The 23,880-nt window shown below is 36.5% G+C and overlaps 2 protein-coding genes across 2 annotated transcripts; one reads left to right on the plus strand and one right to left on the minus strand.

The window, feature by feature from the left end:
• Positions 1 to 6,930: 6,930 nt before the first annotated feature.
• Positions 6,931 to 17,009, plus strand: SKD1 (AAA-type ATPase family protein). The gene is made up of 8 exons (XM_086572649.1): positions 6,931 to 7,644; positions 8,464 to 8,569; positions 12,936 to 13,134; positions 15,762 to 15,830; positions 15,919 to 15,993; positions 16,115 to 16,213; positions 16,336 to 16,491; positions 16,601 to 17,009. The coding sequence occupies exons 1-8, from the start codon at positions 7,161 to 7,163 to the stop codon at positions 16,724 to 16,726; spliced, it is 1,314 nt and encodes a 437-aa protein (XP_086428775.1). The 5' UTR covers positions 6,931 to 7,160; the 3' UTR covers positions 16,727 to 17,009.
• A 1,521-nt stretch (positions 17,010 to 18,530) lies between these two features.
• Positions 18,531 to 23,639, minus strand: LOC147489152 (uncharacterized). Its single transcript, XM_086570390.1, has 11 exons — positions 23,184 to 23,639; positions 22,983 to 23,077; positions 22,839 to 22,896; positions 22,192 to 22,383; positions 21,926 to 22,002; positions 21,514 to 21,596; positions 21,299 to 21,350; positions 20,004 to 20,072; positions 19,242 to 19,328; positions 19,058 to 19,122; positions 18,531 to 18,842 (listed from the first exon to the last, which is right to left on the minus strand). The coding sequence occupies exons 1-11, from the start codon at positions 23,299 to 23,301 to the stop codon at positions 18,704 to 18,706; spliced, it is 1,035 nt and encodes a 344-aa protein (XP_086426516.1). The 5' UTR covers positions 23,302 to 23,639; the 3' UTR covers positions 18,531 to 18,703.
• Positions 23,640 to 23,880: the final 241 nt, after the last annotated feature.

Raw genomic sequence — 23,880 nt, forward strand, 5'->3', positions numbered from 1 at the left:
TTAGTAAATAGAATATAGTTGGTTGGTCCATCACGTCTCAAGTTTTGAATATAGTGTGTAGTGTATAAGTGTTTGAATATAGTGTGTAGTGTATGAGTGTTTGAATTAGAACTTGGTATATGTATTAATGTATGTGGCTTTTGGATACTAGAACTTGGTATTTTATCCGCTCTCGGATACTAGAACTTGGTATTTTATCTGCTCTTGGATACTAGAACTTGGTATTTTATGTGGCTTTTGAATGCTAATGATGGTGATAGTCCACGTACATATGGTTTAGTTTCAAATTTAACATTAGATTTGTGATACAGATATGGGGAGACATTTTTGCTATGTAATCCTTGAAGGCTTCACTCGTGGAGTTTACAAAGATTGGGAAGATTGTAAAACTCAAGTAAATGGCTACAAAGATGCGAAGTTCTATGGATGCCAGTCCATAGAAGAAGCTGAAGAAAAGTTGGCCGCTCACCTTAAGCGTAGAATGTCTACTACATCTATTCTAAGTAGGTGCATTCAACTCGTCGAAGAGACCCAGACGATGATTGCAACTCCCCAAATTGCTATGAAACCTTCTAACATTCCAAATGCACCAATAGAGAAGATGAGACATAATGTGGTTGAGCAACGTGATGATTGGGTGTACATCCGGTATTTGATAGTTGTGTTTTTAGTTGTTTTAATTGCTGTTATGATTAAGTTACTTTTCGTGTTGTAGTCGAATGCGTTGTAATTTAAAGACTTTGAACCAAGTATTAAGTTATATATTTTCATCTTTGTTGATGTAAGGATATTTTACTTTGTATTCGTCTTTTTTCATGCGTTGTAATTTATTAATTAAATCTACATTTGAACCAAGCCTTGTTCTTTGCGTCGTATTCGAATGTTTTGCATCAGTTTTGCAGGTAAGTGCAGACTGTGTGAGTGCTCTGTGTAGGTGAGTGCAGACACTATTTCAGGTTTGTGGTCTGTGTGTGTGTTGCTAGTGTGTGTCTATTCAGGTGGTGTGTTTTATGTGTGCATCGAAGACTTGTTAACATGAAATCCTAGCTTCATTGACTTGCATCTGCTTAGTGCTTTCATTCAATGGTGGTAGTTCTCCAACTCAGAGATTGGTCTGCTATTACTCATGCATATGCTTATCTTTTTTTTTTTTTTTTTTTTTTTTTGAGATATTCATTTTAGTTTATTATATTATATAGCTTGCATCCCAGCTTAATCAGTCTGCACAGAATCAGAGACACACGTAACAGCGACATTCACACGGCCGTTCCCTGTTTTGATTTTGCTTACAGTGCTAAATTCATGTAGCAATGAAAAGTCACTTTGCCTATTTTCAATGCCAAATGAACTTATTTGCAGTTAACTCAGACACCTGAATTTGATAAGTTTAATTTGCATGTTTGATGGGTCGACCAACTAATGATGAAAGCCTCATTATAGACAGATTCTGAAGTTTGAATGTCTTTCTTTCCACTTCGTCTTGAGAGAACTGTCTAGAAAATATAATGCTAGTTAGTTTCCAGTCAATAAATTTGATGCAACCAGGGGTTTGTTGTGCAATAATAACTCTTCCATGAGGTGGAAGTGGATGATCTGAAGATAGGACTTATCGTCGAAGTTATCTGTTAGAAGTTGCAACAAGTGAAATGAAGGCTTTGCTTTGTAAATTTGAAACTTTAGAACCAAGACCACCCTTACACTTTTTTGTCTGACAGAGGTAAGTAGGTAGCTCCCGTTGCACTAATTCTCAGCAATGAAGTTATGATGTATCATAATTTTTGGCCTAATTCTTCTTATGATGATCGATTCAACCTCTGATCAAAAAGATGTAATAGAGGCACTATCACACTAGTCGAATACTGTATGTAACCGCAGACAAGACCTTCAAAACATAGTCTACAATGTTGATCAAACAACCTAAACCATAGTCAGCCAAAGAGTTCAGGAAAGGCACACACGATGCGTCGATGCAATACCGAGAGTATACATGATTTTTGACAAGAATAAGGTCAAATCACACCACAGTACCATGAAAATTAGATTAGGACGTCGACATAGTGAAAATTAGATTAGGACATAGTCACAGAATGGGATTCTGCTGAAATTCAACATGATGGGATGATCATGACCATCTCATTTAACTTAAGTTTTCTCCTTCAAAGTACTGATCCTAGATTCAGTTAAGTACACAAAATGATAGGTGGTTTAGCGTGAAAAAGATCTAATAAAGGTACAAACAATCTAAAACAAAGCTCACTTCCTCTGCATATGGGACAAGAGTCTAAACATTCAGCAGCAGCAGCCAATAGCACACTTCACACACTCGCCTACACTTCACACAGCAGCAGCACACACTTCACACATGATAGCACACCACACACACTCGCCTACACTTCACACACAGCAACACGCACTTCAAAAAATATGAAGTCTACTGCCACGAATACTCCACTGCAGGGAATGAATACTCCACTGAAGGGAGGGAGGGGGTAGTATCATCAACCACACTAGAAGGTTCACCAAGTCCACCAACGTTTTTAGCACTCTCAACTTGTGTATCACCAAAGCTTTCACCAAGTACACTCGCAGCTTGTGGAGTGTCACCAACAACTAGCCCAAAGCTTTCACAAACATTCGGAGCATAAAGTGAGTAGTCATTCCCAAAAATTACACAAGCTTCAGCAAAATAGGAAAACATCTTCCCTTTTAGATGCCTCGTTGCGGGATGTGCCTATAACAATAAACAATTTCTAACAAGTGCACTATGGTTATAACATAGTAATAATTTGTTACAAGATAGTCAAGTAAATTACCTTGAAATACGCATCCCATGCTTGACGATCAGCATCAATACACTTGGTTTGTTGGTTGTATGAAAAACCAAACTCAATACTCTCGAGAAGTTCTTTGACAACTATGTAATCTCTCTTCATCGTTTTCATCCTAAAACGTACATTGTCATCCCCAACTGACAAGTTCAATCGCTGATTCAACTCCCTAGCCACCATGGACAAGGTCTCCCTCTCCCACCCATTCCTTGACGTTCTATCCGTACCATTTAGAGTATTATCCAACAACAACTTCACTAGGATCTCATCCATCATGGGAGACCAACGGGTTTGTTCTCTCCTCGCCATAACTACGATAAAAAAAACTTAAAGGTGAACTAATCAAACAACGTATTTAACAAGTAATCAAACTAACACTAAACAACATTGTGTATAAATATAGAGGAGATACTAGTTATAGAATATTGCATATCACAATGCAAAAGTGCAGAAAATATATGAAAGCTAAACAATCAAAGCATATTGAGCCTAGTGGATCAACAAATATAAATATTATTCAAGTTCATGCCAAACCCATAGGAACAAAATGGAACAAAGACAAAATCTTTTCTTTCCCTAAAAATACGCTACCATATTGGCAATGTAACTCACTAATTCAACGAGGCACCATATTGGTAATGTAACTCACTAATTTACACCTACTTTTCAATTCTCAATTAGGTACACCAGGACCAGCACACAGAAGAACAGTGAGAAATGGAAAAAAGAAAAGTGTGTAAAGTATTAAATAACATTACCAAGATATTCAAATAGTTTAACAGTTAAAATACACGTAACGAATACGAAGAAGAAGATGATCACTGAACTCATCTAGTAGAAAGAGTTTGCTTGTTGATGACAACTATTAGCTCGATCATAAGAAAAAGAAGAAAGAATGTGTCGTTGAGATCTCTCCACCAATCTGTTAACATAATTAAACAATAAAAAGAACTATCAAAATTCCTCTTTGATCCACACCAGCTAGTTATTCAGGTAAAATAAATCCTACTATTTATCAAGCAAAGCGCTAACGAATTCAAAAATCTGACTGCACCTGGTTTACAAGGAAATCTGAGTCATAGAAGTGATGAAATTCTGACTAATCAATTCATATGACTTACTCACTACTTTATGACTTAATGCTGTTTTTGAATCATAGACAATCGTATTGAAGAGGGTCTGAATTATTCAAATGAACTATAAAATTTGTTATCAGAACTGTGTCACAAAATGAAAAATTACACGAGGAAATCTCATCTAGTCATATGTTTAGGCCCCTAACCATCGGTTTGTCCATTAAAATAAGAGACAGTGGCTTACAAAATAGGAATATAAGGATATGCTCACATGGCTGAGTAACTTTGAGATATGGATATGATTCTCAGTCGCATCAGATACCTCAAATATCAATTTCCAAATGGCCTCATGATATCGCTACACAAGAAGTTTGCGACGTTGGTGCGTGGGTGCCAAGTTCAGCATACTAAATACTAATGTTTCCACGCAACAGTTGAGTAGAGAACCAAACTAAGCACCAACCAGTTAAATTAACGAGTCATTCAAAAATGAAAGTGCGCAAATCAATTCCATTATAAGACTATAACGAACTACAAAAGGTAATAAATTTCACTATGAAATATTTTTGCTAAAAGAAACTCCTCCTTTTCCCGCAAATTTCACCATCTTTTTGTATCTATTCCTAAATAATAAATACTGTCCATCAGTTGGAGTTGAAACTAAAGAAACGATGGATACGATTGTTTCCTTGTTTGTTTAACAGATGAAATAGCTAGTGTATAATATATATATATATATATATGAAAAAAAAAATTAAAGAGAAAGAGAGAGAGAGATGAGCGGCTAACCTTCTAACGTTGAGAGAGAGTGAGTGAGAGAAGCGAAAGAGTTGCAACTAGGGTTAGGGTTGAATAAAATTATTTGTCAAATTTGCCAATGGCAAATTTTTTGTGATATCAAGGACAGGTAAACCTGGCAAATGACATTTGCCAACACTACTCTCAGCAACAATAATTGGTTCCCAATGTATTAAATTTATTGTCTGTTAAAAACTTATAACAATACTGCATTGTTGTTGCACCAATACAATGCAATTTGCATTCGCAAAGAAGTGTGTTTAACAAAGACTCCCAACTTTCCTCACAAAGCTAAAGATGGATATTATCGATGAAGAAAATTATTATTGCTCAGTTGCGTACAAATCGTTAATCTTGTCAGTACCTTCCCACAATCGCCTAATCCAATTTCAAATCATAATTGAAAAAATCTATAAACAATTGATTTAACTCGGAAAAACCATACCTGACGAACAGATTGCTAGAGCATGTTGGATTTCAAAGAGAATATGGAGAAGGAGCAGCCGTGCAAAGACCCTTTCGGCTTTATGAGTTCCCTTTTTTTTTCCCTCTCAACTGGAAAAAGTATATCTCGGCCGCCAATGTAGATTGAATGTGAGAGGAACTCAGGGTGACTGAGCAACCACTAAAAACTCAACTCAGGAGGGGGAAAAAAAATGAAACTTCATTGTTTTCTTTTTTATATTCTAAAGAACTCAAAAACTTGTAGCAAGATTTCGTACCTTGCTCAAAAATTGGTAGGCTTGGTCCATTGATTCTATATCACCTCTCTTTGAACCTTCTATGCTTAGGAGAGTCTATAAAGATTATGCCGGCTACGTGAAAATAAAAAAAAAATCCATCACTGTCATCGAATAGGGGTGGGTAATTGGAGTTGGCGGTTAGTGTTTTGAGGTTTTGTGGGTTTTGTTTTGCTAATATGAAGAGAGACATATTTTTTAGAATTGGCAGAGATATCATGGACGAACATAAGGGTTCGGAGACGAAAGGGAAGAGAGGGTGCAAACCCAAAAGATAGTTTCGGTGGGGTTAAATTTTGTGGGACTCTTTAGTTTGGCAGTTTTTTCCTCCCCCTTTCTCGTAATCCCCCTGTCGACGTGGACACCCTCATATCGCTCTAAAAGGGACTGCTATTATATATATATAAAGATTTGTCTGTTGACGAAACAAGCAGCGGCAAAACTCAATTTTCCTGCTAGATAGTTTGCCGGTAAATTTTGAAGTGGAAAAATGTCTTCCCATTACATATTTGCCCATCAAGTGGGAAAATTTAACAAGCACGCCCTAAAGGTCACGGGACTTGTTTATTAATATATGGTTTTGTTTTCATACTCCCACTCTGAAACTGCTTATCTACATATCAATGGCAGTTATGCCACATACGTATGGGTTTGTTGTTATACTCCCAGTCTTTCAAAAGTGTTGACTAAAATCCAATGGAATACACCCAATTAACTTTGTAAACTAGTAAAATGTACTTAAAATACACCGAATCTTTTGATAATCACCAAAACTCATGGGTATATTCATATGAGAATTACCAAATTTTTGAACACCGAATTTTTATAGGAAAACGTTTAATACCCCTATTATACATATATCGGATATTTAACGAATTGCGAATATTTGACCGAATGATTGACCATACCGTTTTTTTGGCTTATCTAATAATTCTTAAATTATTCACGTACCGTATATTTGCCGTATCCTGAATTGCTAACAAGGAGCGGTAAAATGAAATTTCTGTTTCATAGAAGTAGGGGTGTCAAAATGGCCCTCAAACCCTTAGCCCGCCTAACCCAACTCCTGTGCTTAGTTTTTAGGCCCTCAACATTTATTACATATATTTTAATAAAATTTTTACTATACGTAAAATTTTTTTAAGATGAAATTTATTTTGTAAATCAAATATATAACATAAAATTAGAAATTTCAGAATCAAACATATAACATCAGAGGGTCATAATCAGCACAAACACAATGTCATAGAAGTGGTAATATTCGGATTATTAGACGAGTGTCGAGTGTCGACCAACAAATTTGGGCCTATATCCAGATTAAGCATGGGCCGAACCATGCGACTTTTCTGACTTTGACCCTTTTAAAACGCAGCCAGCAACGAGTGAATAAAATAAAACCTCCATCCGCCGTCAAAAAAACACATCTAATCTCCAAATCAACGGCCGAAAACCCTCATAATTAACATACGTCACCATCACTTTATTATTATTATTCTTCAACTCAAAATTTATTATTATTATTATTCTCCCCCGATCAAAAAAAGTGTTCCTCAAAAACGCGATCATATATTTCTTCTCTCAGATCAATTCACGGTTCGTATTTCTACTACGCTCATCTATTATATTAATATAAATAAATTACCTTTTTTATTACCACGTCTAATACTAGGGTTGATAAAAAAAGTGAGGTCCTTTTTAGTAAATTTAGAGAGAGAGAGATGTATAGCAATTTTAAGGAACAAGCAATTGAGTACGTAAAACAAGCAGTAACAGAAGACAATGCTGGAAATTACTCAAAAGCTTTCCCACTATATATGAATGCATTAGAATATTTCAAGACTCATTTGAAATATGAAAAGAATCCTAAGATTAAAGAAGCTATTACTCAAAAGTTTACTGAGTATTTACGGAGGGCCGAGGAGATTCGTGCCGTTTTAGATGATGGTGGGAGTGGTCCTGCTAGTAATGGAGATGCTGCTGTTGCCACACGGCCTAAGACTAAGCCCAAAGATGGTACTGGTGGTGATGGTGGTGGGGATGGGGATGATCCTGAGAAGGATAAGTTGAGGTCGGGCCTTAATTCCGCTATTATTAGGGAGAAGCCTAATGTTAAGTGGAATGATGTTGCGGGTCTTGAGAGTGCTAAACAGGCTTTGCAGGAAGCGGTTATTTTGCCTGTCAAGTTTCCGCAGTTTTTCGTTGGTGAGTTTTATGTTCTTTTGGTTATTGTTATCTTGTATACATTTAGAAGTTATAAGTTTGTACAGTATCATTTTTAAACTAGTAGAGCTTGTTTTGATAAAACGTACAAAACTAATGCCCACGTGATAAATGTATGTTTAGAAAGCTTTCGGGAAAATAAAGTCTTGTGCATTATTTTCTGCCATGTGAATAAGTGAATTTTCTATAGTGATAATGTATAGTCAATTATTTTCCCCTCTTGCGAGCATATAAGCAGATTTGGTCTAAACCTTTTAATCTAAAAGTTGGTGTAAGCATTGTTAACATGAGTTATTTAGTAATTGACATGGGACATTTGAACCAAGATTTCCAATTTCATATTCGTAGTTTATGGAGACAGTATATGGCTCCTCTACCACTTGTCCCTTGCCTTTTTCTTTTCTTTTTTTTGGGGTGGGGGGTTGGGTGTGAGCATCAATTTGCATGTACTTGTATATTGTGTTCACATTTCAATGAAAATTTCCGTTTAAATAAATATGGAATGAATCTAAATAATTAGTGACACCTAGATGACTTAAACCATAGACTGACATATTTGTTGCCACACTCACTTTATTGGTTTATTTAAGAGAAAATGAAGATTAGAACAACAACAAACCTGTTTATCAATACCAACTTTTCATTATTTTATCATTTGAACAAATATCTCAGTTCCTTTATAGTTTTCATTCGAGAATTAGCTCATGTTCTAATTAAGTAGAAATCACATTTAGTTCCTTTGTCGAAAGTGTCATTCCTCTTGGTCAAAACCACATTTCTAATTAAGTTTTCTCTTTCTAGGCAAGCGAAAGCCATGGAGGGCTTTTCTTTTATATGGTCCACCTGGAACTGGAAAGTCATACTTGGCCAAGGCCGTCGCAACAGAAGCAGATTCAACCTTTTTCAGGTAATTTATCCATCACTATCCCACTTCTGGGGATCTTGGACTGAACATATATTCATACATGTTTAAACTATTGTTTTGTCATTGTAATAGGATTTACATTCCAACAGGTTGATATTGTTTTTCTTTTTCCACTCAGTTTTTTTTGCATTATGTTAAAACACCCTTGTAGTACCCTTAGTTTCTGTGGTTTGCATCAGTTCTATTTTTTTCATAAATCATTAGCTTTCACTCCCCTTGTTGGGTGTGTCATTTAATTTATTTATTTGCTTTAAATTGGATCCTTTTACTGGTTTGTGATAATAGTTACATAGTGATACAAGGTTTAGAAAAAACGCATTGAGGCTTATGCCTCAAGGCGCGCCTTACACCTTTTATGGGTTTAGTGCCTTGAGGCTCAAGCCTTACATGCTTTTATAATCTGTTCACTTTTATCCCATTTTATCTCATGGTTTTGATGGCTTGACCCCCCTCATAATAAATTCTTTAAAGATAAATTTTTTATATTAGTTTCTGTTTGAGCATCAAAACACCTCATTCTATGAAAAACCACGAACTTCCATCATCAAAGTATCAAACACTATTTTTCCTCATTTTCTCTCCTTTTTCTTTTTATTGAGGCTTAAGCCTCGAGCGCCTCTGAGGCTTGCCTCAAGGCTCACAGAGGCGGAGATACACTCCCAGGTGTATGCTAAGGTTCCAAGTCCGGAAAAGCCCGTATTGTAAATCTATTCCTCTCCTTACTCACCTAAACCTGACTTACCCTTGAGAGCCTTGAGACTTTGATGTGTTTTTTAAACATTGACTGATACCTTTACGGCAAAAAAATGCATCTCTCATGTGTTGGTGTTTATTTTGAAAACGAAATAAAATTGTTGTGACTTGTGAGTATTATGATTGGATGGTGCTGATAGAAAATACTAAATAGTAAAAACTGAAAAGGATGCTCTTATTTTACTTGTCTATTTCCTCCACTTTTGTGCTATTGGTTTAAGTTAGTGTTATTCTTGAAATTGATTTATACAGTTTCGATGAAGTAGGGCCACAATAAACTTGATAGTTATCATTGTGAAAGAGCTCTGATGCTCTGACGCAATTATGTGTGCACTCAGTCTATGACCAAGTGCCTAGTTTTAGATTGTTTTCTTAAAAAAAAAGGAGAGCTAGATTTTATATAACTTCACATTTTAGAGATTGAATTCTGACAATAATGATATCTGACTTTGCCTCACCGCAAATTTCTGTAAATAATTTATGTTAATAATAATTTGTAAATGTAATATCGTAAAATGTGATATCTGTAAATACCGCCGCCCAAGATTGAATTCTGTTAATAATGACGTCACATTTTAGAGATTTAACAAAGGACTGCAAATTTTCACAAACTTATTTGAAGATTTCCTGGATTTTTCTCGTAGTTTCCTCAAACCCTAACAGCTTTTAAAGAGTTCACCTAGAAAAATTAAAAGGTACAAAGAGAAGTTAGAAACGGAATTGTCCACAATTCGCTCTCTTTATTCTCTTCCTGATGCTCTAGATAAAATAAATAAGCCATCACAAGAAATTATCTCTCACAATATGGTAGTTTATTCTAACTAGAAATCTTTTGGATCAAGAATTATTAGCTTGAAGAACCAATTTATAGTTTATTCTAGTTAGGAGTCTTGAGAAAAAAAAAAATGAGGTAGGTAAAAGTAATGCCACTTCTGGGATCTTGGATTGAACCTATATTCATAAATGTTTCATACTATTGTTTGTCATTGTTATAGGATTTACATTCCAACAGGTTGATATTGGTGTTCTTTTTCCACTTGCCATATTTTAAAAGGTGTTGCTTTAAGCCTGAGTTATTTATTTACTGAGGACACGTGGAGAACATCCTTATAGTACCCTTAGGTCCTGTAGTTTTCATCAGTTATGTTTGTTTTTTCTACTAAAACCAAAAACATTTTTTTACTGAATAATGCAAAAAAATCATACAAAAGTGGTAGGGGACAAGCGTGCTAGAAGTTCCTGTAGTTTTCATCAGTTACGTTTGTTTTTTCTACTAAAACCAAAAACATTTTTTTACTGAATAATGCAAAAAAATCATACAAAAGTGGTAAGGGACAAGCGCGCTAGAAGTTGCACAGCACTGCTAGCCCTTTCTAAATAGCAAATCCTATCCTCTCTAAAACATACTCATTAGATCCAGCTGCATCACATTGTTGTCCATTACTTTCTGCACCCTTCTAAGGAGTTCAGCTGCTTCTGGTGCTAAAAATCTAAAGGTCTCAAAAGCATAAGGTGTGAAGCTGTGTTGGTTAGCCTCACATGCACCCTTATGTTTCTCCACCTTTTTTTAAACCATAAGCTTTGACACCCCCTCCCCCCTCTTGTTGGGTGTGTCATTCAATAGATTTAATTGCTTTAAATTGGAACCATTAATTGGCTTATGGTGATAGTAGTTACATAGATATATCTTTACAGAAAAAAGTGCATGTATCATAATGTTTGATTGTTATTTAAAATAACAAGTAGAAATCGTTGTGAATATTATAGTTGGACAGTGCTGAGCTGATAGAATGTACGAAATACTGAAAATAATGATCTTGTTGCACTTATCTGTTTACTCCACTTTTGTGTTTTCTGTTGATGTTGGCGTTAGTCTTGAAATCTGTTTCTATAGTTTTATGGAAGAGGCACACAAATGGCGCAATAAGCTTCATATTAATTATTGAAATTAAGATCTACTACTCTTACGCAATTTTCTGTGCACTCAGTTTAAGACTAAGTGCCTAGTTCTTAGATTGTATTCTTTGATAAATAAGGGAAGCTAGACGTTACAGAACTTCACACTTTAGCGATTGAGTTCTAGTAATGTGGATATCAAACTTTGCTTCAATTGATTTAGGCCCTTCATTTAATATGTGGAGGGTATTCAATAGGGACAGCAAATTTCCACGGACAGTTTTGAAGATTTCCTGGATTTTTATTGCAGCTTCCTCAAATGCCCTTTTAACAGCTGTCAACACGTTCACCTAGAAAAACAAAAAAATACAAAAGAGAAAAGTAAAGACCGGCCTGGTTCGTCTGTAATTTTCTTTTTCTCGTTTATTCCTGATGAACTAAACAAAGTAAATAGGTCTTTACAAGGAACTATCTCTCACAATACAGGTAGTTTATTTTAACTTGAAATCTCTCAGAGAATTTTTTTTTTTTCTAGAAGAACCAGTTCATAGTTTGTTTTAGTTAGGACTTGGGAGTCTTGAGAAAAAATTGGGGTTTGTAAAATGGAAAATAATTTGTAACTGTGAGGAATACTATTCAATTAGCCGTGGAATCTGAACAACTTGCATAGAATGACACAAATTAAATACCTCTGCCAAAGAAGTTACCATGAAGAGGTTTTGTTCCGGATTAGTACAGAAGCTTGGAAAGTTCTGTGCGAGAGTTAGTGGAGCTCTGAAAATACATAACGAATTTGTGGAATGGGATCCCACTAGAAAAGATTGGATCTATTGGAATAAAGTTGGGTCTGATAGAGTTTTAATTGATTAATTGTCAAATGGGATCTGCTTTTTCACCAAAATTTAGTATTTCACAGTGAAATTAGATTCTCTTATTAACCAAGCCCTCTCCTACTGAAATTCTTATGTGATATATGCATGTATCATGTAAGTGGGGTGTCATTAGTGAAGGTTGAAACGGAAGAGTCAGACTAAGCTTGGTTCTATGATCCATGGTGATGTGAGAAGATTGAGACGAAGAAGAAGACAGCTTTTCTCATCTCTCCTTTCATTTTTTGCTTTCCATTCTTTTGTTTCATCATACTTGTATGTAAAGGGAGATTGGAAGTCAAGGAGATTCTATTTGATTAGGCTTGTGGTAATCTATTGTTTAAGGATGTAAACTTTTTAGACTTTTTTGTGTAATTAGGATGGGATAGTAAGACGAGTAGGTTTTTGTCATTTGGGGAAGTTGAAGTCGAGTAGTTACTTGCTACTTAGACTGGATTTTCTTGTAATTCTTAAAATCTATATACATAGTGAATCTGACATATCTTTAAAAAAAAATGTTTGTGAAGGGTACATAGGTAAATTGGTGAAGTGCAATGAAAATCTGCGAAAGCTTCAAAATTTGTGCCGAAATTTGCAGCCCTATTTAATGTTAACAAAATCGCCCCACTTATAGGTAGTGATTGTGGGCAACATTCATTTCTATTATACAGTAGCGTATGTGCTTTAGGTGTTTTCAATTATTTGTTTTTTGTGTGTGTGTGTGTGTGGAAGATTGTTGTCCTGTATAGATGTATGGATGTAGGCTGATAAAATGACATAAATGGTGTCCTGTCGTTCTTCTCTAAGGAGTGATTTGATTCCTCTTGCAGTGTGTCTTCTTCAGATCTAGTATCAAAGTGGATGGGTGAAAGTGAGAAACTGGTTTCAAACCTTTTCCAAATGGCGCGTGAAAGTGCTCCTTCCATCATCTTTGTTGATGAAATAGATTCATTGTGTGGTACGCGTGGTGAAGGAAATGAGAGTGAAGCTTCAAGACGAATTAAAACGGAACTTCTTGTACAGATGCAGGTATTTTTGGTTGACTTTTCGTACTAAACACACAGCACCTTAATTAGATTCAGTATGCTTATTGAGTCATATGTTTCCTCTTACACTGTAAGTGTTGATTTTATTGTATATGCAAAAGGCAATAACTCTATCGCATAATATTTTTCTGTGAGGTACAGCAGTTAAACTCTGTCTGCATATGTTTGTAGAGCACACCACTTACGGCGATATAAATAGAAAGGAAGACTCAATTTTGTAATGACCAAAATTATGTCATTGCTCATGACAAAATGATCCTCATGATTGACTTCTGATGTTTCATTTTGATGGAAGTGCACTTGCTATACATGATTGACAACAATCAATGCATTAGTTGTGTCAGTGATCTGAAAACCTGGGGTGCTGGGAACTGCTAACCTACTTTGACACTTCGTGTTGGCTTCTTATGGGTAGGTTGACTGACAACGTCCTTGTTATAGGGTAAAAAGTTAAAGATATTGAACCATGATTTTTGACACAACTTCTAGAATGAGAAACATGTAGTTGAGCAGTGTTTTTGGTCTGGCTGTAAATTGTAAGTCTTAATTTGTATAATTTTTCCCTTTTTAACTCTATTTTTTTGAAGTTTATAAATAAATCGGCTCCGTTTCCATTCTTTATATGTGTAGATACCGGTCATAACTTAATAAAACCTGTAATTTATCACTTGTGGAAATTCCCCCAAAAAAGAATTAAAATCATATGAATGTATATTTCAGGAAAGAGGGCCTATCTAATCTGCAATTGCAATCCTTATTGAGACTAATCATTTAGCAATACCTGCTAGCGGGAGACAAGGGTATATATAATAAATCATCAAAAGAAATACCGAACGCCTATATATTCTTGCTACTGGAAAAAAAGTTCATGAATATATTCTTGTCAACATGAACAATGTGGATTAATCTCCAAAGCTCGTGCATGGAGTTTGAATCACAGCCATGTCTTGGTGATTTTTCATTTTAAACCATACCAGGTCAAGATGATTACTAAGGCTAAGTCCAGTGGTATGCCATCCCACCAAATATGACCAAAATCAAGCTCCAATGGTGCGCTAAAACTTCAACCTGTCCCGTCAATGCCATCGCCATAAATTTAGCTATATATAGGTCGCGGGATGGCATATGTTCTGCACGCTAGTCCAAATGGCGGGTAGAAGAAATTGAGCTGCACGCCTCTCATGGCGGCGGCTAGAATTTGGTTCTAAATTTCTTTAAATTTATAATTTAAAACAATTTAATTTTACACATATTTATCCCTACTCTTTTTTGAGATAGGTAGGGGAAAGGGGAAAAATGGGGAGGGGATATAAAAACCATTTGACATGCGCCTATAGCAATGGTGGCTACAAATTTGCTTTGGGTTTTTTCACTCGTGGTGGGGTCTACCAATTTCTTTTTATTTTTCTTTTATTTTTTTTTTTGTTTATGGGCTTTGGGCTCTCGCCTACAACATTAGTGGGTAGTTGAAAAACCATTGGGCCTAGCTATGCCATCCAGCTAGCTCTATGCACTGTGCTATTATGCTATAGTGCGATGGCACACCAAGCCATTGGACTTAACCTAATTATTTGGATAACCAGAGTGCGCTACGTTGTACTAGTAAATTTATATTATTGCTCATGAAGAAGAAAGTTGAGAGAGAAATGAGAGTTCGGCTTAGTTAGTTTTGGCCTCCTCTCACTATTTTTTATATAGGAAAATAGTCTGTTTACAATATGGAAAACCTCAAAAAAAATCCAGACGTGAGGATTAAGGGGCCCCACAGCCCAGGGAACACTTCCCCACCCTTCGGGTGGGCGAAGTGTCCCACCTATCTAACGACTTACAAAGAACTCTAACAGTACTATTGGATAGTTTATCCACTTCTTGGAGAGTTCATCTTCCTAGATGCATCACAGGGCATAGCAGTGTAGTGTTGCACTATTGTAGAGTGTTTCCACATCCCAAAAAACTTGGCAAGATAATTTCCAAAGTTGTGTGTTAAAGCTTTGGAGATTCTATCCACATCTACCATGTTGAACATCCTCTGCTTTTGTCGATGCGCTGTGAATACCGGTGTTAGAAATTTTTAGATAAATCCGGGTTTTCAGGGTAGGGAGCTAGATATAATGAAGGTACTTTCGTGCATACTGGTGCTAAAGGACTAGGCATTAGAACAAATTTTGAGGTTGAATGCTTTGCAATATAGTTGAGCACTGAGATCGCTATTAACAGAGGTTGGATTAATCTGTGGGTGCAATCTGATTCTCATGCTGCAGTTCAAGCTGTTACTCCTTGTTTTTTTCCCTCACAACCACCCTCAATCTTTGTTCAATTGACAAAATAACCTTATTCATATGGAATGTATTTCAATTTAAAAAATAAAAATGAAAGTATACTTTTCTTTGCCATTGATTCATGAAGCCTCACATGTGGATGTCGGACTAAGTCACTTGTAGCAACTCACAACCATGACCCCATTGGGGTGGTGCCTTTCCAACTCACACCTTACCTGTTGGGCCGAGCCTTCCTTGACTTTATAGATGTTATTGTATTCTTCCCGATTCAGTTCTCCAGTTTGTTTCTATTTGAACTTGAACCTTTACTTTTCTTTAATGAACATGTCAGGGTGTGGGAAACAATGATCAGAAAGTTCTTGTTCTTGCAGCCACAAATACTCCCTATGCTCTAGATCAGGTGAAGAAATTCTAAGAAACCAAACTCTTTCACTTCGGGCCACTAAGTAGTTTACTTTTTCTAATGACTAACAATCTGTAACAATCAGGCAATTAGGCGAAGATTTGACAAACGAATATACATTCCTCTTCCTGATTTGAAGGCTAGGCAGCATATGTTCAAGGTATTGAAACTTGTCTATAATTTAATTTGCCCCATGCACGATTTTGAAATACATGGTTTTTCTGTAGTGTGCTTTCTGGCTATTGTTCAATTACCACATGCTCTGAACTTGATTTGAGCAGGTACATCTTGGAGATACCCCTCATAATTTGACAGAAAGTGACTATGAACACTTAGCTCGCAAATCAGAGGGTTTCTCTGGTTCCGACATATCAGTTTGCGTAAGTAGAAAGTCTAGTCTTTGTCTAACAAGTCTCTCTTGGTCCAATATTCAGTTTTCTGTCCTTTTGTAGTTCATGACGTTTGTGAACAACTAGCTATCATCCTTTCTTCTTATTGCCAGGTTAAGGATGTTCTCTTTGAACCTGTTCGCAAAACTCAGGATGCAATGTTCTTTATTAAGACGCCAAACAACATGTGGGTACCATGTGGACCAAAGCACCAGGGAGCTGTTCAGACTACCATGCAAGATCTTGCAGCAAAAGGTCTTGCTGCACAGGTGCGGATGTTGCATCCTATAGTTTATGATATAGCATCTTGTACTTATGCGTTGCTTTTGAAATGCTTCAGAGAAAATAAATGATTTGAGAGCTTACCCATCTGTGCAGATTCTCCCGCCACCAATTTCGAGGTCAGATTTTGACAAGGTACTTGCAAGACAGAGGCCAACTGTGAGCAAAACTGACCTTGAGGTACATGAAAGATTCACAAAGGAGTTTGGCGAAGAGGGTTGATGGAATCAACACAGGATTTTCGGGTTGGTAAAGAGGTACTACTTGTATCATTATTGCTATGATTTAACGAAAAATACCCATCTTGTATCCTCTTGGACGCATCTGACAAATTCCAGTACTATATGATGGGAAAAGTTGTATTTATATTTGATAATTTCCGTAGTCGCTTGTTTTAATTAGGGGAAGAAGATTTGCGAGTACAGTTGTGTGGATGTTTATTATGAAGATGCTACACTTGGCATATGGTGCTCAAAGTAAATACATGTACCATTTGCACTTTTAATTTTCTCCGTTTTCTATATAGCATTTGCAGGTCCTTAACTAAAATAGGCAATAGTTGTTGGTAATTTCCGGTCTGCAGAGCAGAGATGGGAGTATGTTTTAAGTTTTTAACTAGTCTCGAATCCTGGAGCAAGTTTCATTTTCATTGAATTTGTTATGACCAGTTGTCAAATTATTCTCTTTTGTTGCCAAGAGCCCATCAGCCTTAACTTAGGAATGCGTATGTTTGCAAGTAGGGGGAAGCATGTATTTGTCTACCTGTGTTCATTTAATCCATTTGGCAAATGTAGAAAAGAACAAATCGACTGGGAAATAGATTCGGAAAAATGAAAACGGTGCCGTTCTGTTTAGCGCTTCAGCCATTCTATTGTGAACCGTTGGCCTAAATGTTGAAGATTTCAGAGTCTAAAGAATAATTGCTTGCATGTGAAGCTAGCTTGCTTCGTGCTTGGAATTCATTCTGTGCATTACGAACTTAAGGTATTTGACTCGTGCTTGAAGATGGTTTTAGAGTGTGAATAGTTTACTCAATTTGTCACCTTAGTGTTAAAGTGAGATGTTAAAGAGTTTGGCAAAGTGTGTTTGTCAAAGGTGTATTTAGTATATGTGTTTCAACTAATACGAGATTACCGGGTACGAGACTGCGAGCCATGGTATTCAGGGAATGAGCCATGGAACTGATGCCTTCCATTTACATCCCCTATAAAAACGCATGCAAAATTTGATAAATCTATGAATTTTGAACGCTGCATTCCTTAAATTTTAGGATTTTGGTGGTGGAATCTCTATCCATTCCCTGACTCATACTCACGACCAAATAAGGGTGGAATTTGAGCCGAGGGCTCGGAGCTCGGCTTATGCTTGGCTCGTTTAAGCTCGCTCGTTTACTATATGAGCCGAGCTCGAGCTCAAATAAAAGCTCGTGTAACAAATGAGCTTGATGAAGCTCGGCTCGTTTAATTCAAATAGCATATTTATAGTGTTAAATAACCGAGGGCTCAGAGCTCGGCTTGGGCTTGGCTCATTTAAGCTCGGCTCGAGCTCACTCGTTTAATTATATGAGCCGAGCTCGAGCTCAATTTAAAGCTCGTGTAATTAGCGATCTGAGCTTGAGTATGGTAAATCTCGGCTTGTTTAGCTCGAATTCCACCCTTATTCTTGGTATATTTTTTGATGGAAAAATCTCCAACTCGGCAAATCAAATTATCTCGCTAGTGCCATCCTCCAAAATATCTATATAGTTTTGTCGAGACCTGACAATACTTGCACTGTTAAGTAAAATCAAATGCGATTCGGTTTGCAGCCAGTAATATCATATGGAGGTGAGACGGTGAGTAGCGATTATCTCGTAAGGAATATGATTTGGTAATTTAAGTCGTGGTCTCAAGATGGAGAAATACTGAAAAAGGACCACGTACTTGTACGAAATTTCTGTACAGCTGATAGCACTAGCTCTTAATCACTTATACCGATGAGCAATAACTAGTATGTCTGTCTTAGCAGTTCTAATGTACACATAATATAATTCAACGCAACATTATTTTTAAGCTCCCTACCAAGTACCAACCATACATCCTACAGGCTGATTATAAGGTCTGCATATTCGTATTTAACAAATAAGTCCACTTTTAGTGTGAATATCTGGATGAATGTATAAGTTCTGTCATATCTTTACAATTCATACAAAATAGATTACTAAGAGTTACTGCTCAACTGTTCACCCTTTAAAGTCAATATCACACCGTTTGGGTGTTCAGTTTCTTCAGTCAGTACTTCATACTGCACACTAGGGTCTCCAACCTCTACGTCGTTGGCAGCACCAGGATCCTCATCTCTGTTACAGAAATTGAAGACACGGATAAATTAATGTGTGAATATGTTGTCTCTTGATGCCAGCAAGTCATCATTCTGGAAAACTAAATAATATATATGTCTTGCACAATACAGATAAAGAGCATCTGTTACAGTCATAGAGAATATGTTGTCTCTTGCTGCATTTAATTACGGAAATGATGTTGTGAAACTATGAGAGAGAGAGAGCAAGCATACGTTGCAGAGTAAATGACAAGTCCAACAGCCACAACGGCAAACGACAGAAAGTATAACCAGTCTAGCTGCAATAACAAGGTTTAACCACCGTATGAGACAATAGTTGCAAAATACTCATTACTGTAGTAATTAGAAAGCTTTGTGAGTAAAAATGTGCAGAAACAAACTTGGAAAAAAAGGATACCTTTTGATGGTAAAAGAAGAGGCGAATGATAACAGCCCACATATCGGAAGTGAGATTAGAGAGGTTAAAGAGTGCAGATCCACTCATCTGTATGTCAAGTGCTTATCGTCAGAACACCACCACCCGTGATAATTTTAAGGGTGGTTCTTGCAGTTGCACAATGAGGTACATTTAATATGACTCACTGAAATGTCAGTTAAATTGTTCATAACATATGGCATGGCAATAAAGTAAACTTCATACTCTTGGTTATTATTATTGCAATGATCATGAAGTAACTCTGGTAAGCCAGAAAGTGTTCTTTCTTTGTTGATATTAGATGTAACTATGTGTATACAAACTGCTAAACATACTTTGCACAAGTTATCTTAAAGATTTGGTTATCAATTTTGAAGATTTCAAATTCTTAAGTGAGTGAGAGAAACTACAAAGGGAACATGCCAGAATGTTTAAGTATTCCATTGGCAGGTTAGCATAGTCCTGAAAGTGGGCACTAATAGGAAGGCTACCGTTGCAGGGGCAAACTTTCTACTATTTCACCACAATTTATGTTGGAATTTATTTGTCCTTTTTTTGCATTTTTATGCCTTTGGTTCTGATTTTTATCCACTAAAAATTGAATGCAAGCAACCATCTATTTCCTACAAAGGGAATCATTTTGTTTATGAGCAATTTAGAACTAAATATATCCTGATAATGATAGCCAACAAAAGTACAATGCATTGTTGAATATAACTACTACTTGGAAGAAATGGAACCTACCTTCATAACTAACGGAACGATTGTATAGAACACAAAAGTTGACAATGCAAAGGCAGCAAAAAGTGATATCTGAAAAACATGAACTGTAGCAATTTAATGCAAGTTAATCTGATGCTATAATGAGGTATTTCAAAGGCATTAAAAAGGATAATAGAACTAAGAAGATCCAAACAAGAACCAGTGTCATTATAACTGGAGGATGGACTAACTAAATATCCTTGCCAACTCTACGACTTTGCTAGATAAACTTGGACGATGCTGAAGAGCTTGCAGTGACAAGTAAACTTTAAATCAGTCATCTGAGTGTTCAGATGCACTCTAAGGGATAAAGTTCATCAACTGGAATAATCTAAGTAGACATTCCTCACAAAACTATAACACTTAATTGATATCTTTTGGCTATTGAATCTGAAATTTGTCCTGCCAAATAAACCAAATGATATTGTAGATTGAGCCAATAATAGTTCACTAAGCCCTCTGCACTATCAACACAGCTATGCCATAGATTCTGGTTAATCATGGGACGCCTACAAGCACCTATGTGAGTCCAACAGACACATGCAGTACCCAGCTGGGTTTACTTTAAAATTACACTAATGTAGTCCATTTAAGAATGTTTATCTTTCAATTGGTGGCACATCTTAGACATCTACCACATGGAAGGTTAGGTCATGATCAAGGGCATCCGAACTTTTTCTCTGGCAAACTGACATTATGAGCATGGTGCAAACTGACATTGGCATTGAAGCTGAAGATGAGATCCTTGGTGCTTAGTTGACGGTCAAGAAGTTCGAATTATCATCCAAGTCTATGAAGCATATCTCAAGTGGGTCAAGTAAGTTGTGTATCCACATTATGGATAAGAGCCCCAATGCCTTGAATTGGCATAAGAGCTCTTCGAAAGTCTCAGGCACTTCGCTAGCCCTCATGGCCAGGGAGGCTCTTCATTTGAATGCAGCAAGATACTACAAGATATCCATGTGAGTACAGTGAAAACTACATATGACATATGATATGTATGTAAGTAGGCCCTTACGGCCACTACAAGACATTTCGGTTTTCTTGCTATGCGCCTCTTCGAAAGCAAGCAACTTTGTTGCTAGGAGTACCCCACTCCCTTACACCTTTTCCGTCCAAACATTCTCTCCCTTTCATGGTTTTCCCTTGGACCACCACTTCCAATTAAGAGTTAAGTCTCTCTAAATTAGCAATTCAGACATCGAAACTATAAGGTGTTCACGAACACTTATATTAGCAAGCATCCTGTCGAAGTAGTATAACAGCAGATTACTTACAATTTCCGGAGTCCATTTGACTGCCTCAAGATTCTTCCTCTCGAATATAGATCTAAGAGACGGTTAAGTAAAGAAGACAGATCTATTCCTCCTTTTTGATCTCCATGCTATAAATACTAACACAAGTCATATGTTGAAAGAAAGCAGAAGCTAAAAACTTTAAACCACCAATTGCATGTATTAAGACGCATATTCCTATGATATTTGAAGGATACATCTCAGTTATGCTCACTATCAGTCCAAAAATTGAACACATTGAAATGAATTCAACGCGGTCTCTTTTCTTGACACAGAACTCCTGCATAACGTAGTCACATGAACTTATCAGTGGGCAATGAAAATTTGTTAGAAGCTCGTCCTCTGAATTACAAGCAAGCAAGAGTGTAAAGAAGATAAAATCAGCACTGAAACCAACCAAACATTGAAAATAAAATCCAAATACACATTCCTCGAACAGCTATAAAAGATAAACCAAGAAAGTCCACTTAATGCAAAGCACTTCACCAGTGTCTTATTATTTTACCTTAGTACCCAAAAAAAATCAGACAGTTTAAAATTGAAGGGAATGGGCAAGCGGGAGGGGCGAGGTGAAAATCAAAATTAGATGTTGCAACATGGTTCACTAACCTCTCCAACATTGCTTATTGCATAACCCAATGTCCCACCAATAACAAGTAAATCACCTACAATGGGATTCTTCCCACCTGTAAAATGTTCATTAATTGGGAAAATATTCATTATCCTGAACCTTACAAACTTGTCATTCATACTCATATCCAAATATCTTCCATCTAATTGTGCGATTGTCACTACGATATTGAGTAAATGTTGAAACTGAATCACGAAAGGTACTAAAATAGTATATGAATGTCGTATGTGAAAGAATTAGTGACCTGAACCAGACTCCTTTGCATCTGATAGCACAACTAAACTGAGGCCTCCTATGCATAAAGCAGCACCGAAGAACTGCCCTAAGGAGTATCGAGTGCCGATGAAGATCCATGTCAAAACCATGACCCATGGTATTGTGAAGCAGTCCAGCAGAGTCACACTGGTTATAGATGAGTACTGGTATGCCTTAATAACTGCATTAAATCATCAGTAGTTAACGAACACAACAACTACTCCCAAGATGTAAATCCAGTGTCACTCCTATCTGTTAGGAGAGATAACTTATTAACTTCTAAGCATAATCACATATATCTCATCTCTTCCTATCTCAGTTCCACAATTTTAAGCAAAACTAAAACCCCTAATCACCATCTTAGACTGCTATTTAGTTTCTGTTTCACCCACAAAAATGAGTCAAAGGGCATTTGGCATTGCAAAAAAATGCTAATCAACAAATTTTGGCCTTTTCTGTTGTTAAAAAGCAGGGAAAAAGCCAAATTTCCCAATCCCAAATATGACATTATCAGTTTATAAGCAGCTTTTCCGCAATGCGAAAATCAGCAATATAGTCCAAACTTAACACTTTTCAGTTTTCACTTAAAGATGAAGTATGGAACAGAAAACAAACAAAATCGTATACAGTACATACCAAGATAATTTGCCTGAACATCGATAAATCCAGCAAGAGCATACCAATACCAAGGAACCTGAATATATAAAAAATAAAATAATACATAGAATTGCCTTAAGTCACTATATTCATGAAGCTAGTGTGAATGATCAAGATAGTTACCAGTAGCTTTCTACGTTGAGATAAAAGGATGGGTGTGTAAACCAAAGCAAGAGATAAATAAGTGAAGAAAGACTGACTAAGAGGAGTCTTAACACCTGGCAAAATTACAAGTCAAACACACATAACAAAATTCAGTACAAATAAGAATAAAACATGATACAAATGAGTAAGAATATGAAAAGGGGTTGTTGAGAATGTAACCAAGATTGGTTAGCAGAGAAGCAGTGAAGCTTGTGACTGCAAGGTTGAAAGAGACAAGTTGGCCCAGAAGCAGAAGAAGTATTAGTTTCAAGACTTCCTTTCTTCTGACCATGTTCATAGTAGTGAGTAGTTGGGAACTGGGATAGTTTCAAATATATAGTAGAAGATTTTTTTTATCATTTGGAATATTTATTGTACATATAGCATGGAGATTAGCAACCACCATTAGCCCTTCTTCACTCACCAGTCTTTAAGGAGAGAGACAAGTGAAACAAAAACAGGGGCATTTTGGTCGACAAAACTGAATTGTTTGTTTTGGGATCATGTAAAAAGTCAACAAGTAGGTATTGCTGGATTTGGAAACTTTCGACAGTTGGGCATTTTGGACAGCCTTCATTCTGTCTGCAATGCCCCCATGAAAAAGATACAGAGAGACTTTAGTACATGAATTGTGCTATTTTTGCCTGAGAGGGCACACTGTGAATACTTGGGACCTCAGCAGATTTTATGAATTGCTGTATGAACAAACTCCAAAACCACAACTACAATTAAACTGTTTACTAATTACTCTAACTCTACAATCACTTTGGAGTGTGGAAATGAATACATAATTTTTTTTGGTTACCATGACCAGTGGTAAAGAAAATCATTATGGATACATGCGGTCGTGCCATTCTTTTTTCTTCTTTTGGTGTTT

Source organism: Coptis chinensis, chromosome 7, assembly GCF_015680905.1.
Source record: "Coptis chinensis isolate HL-2020 chromosome 7, ASM1568090v1, whole genome shotgun sequence".
Classification (NCBI taxonomy): Eukaryota; Viridiplantae; Streptophyta; class Magnoliopsida; order Ranunculales; family Ranunculaceae; genus Coptis; species Coptis chinensis.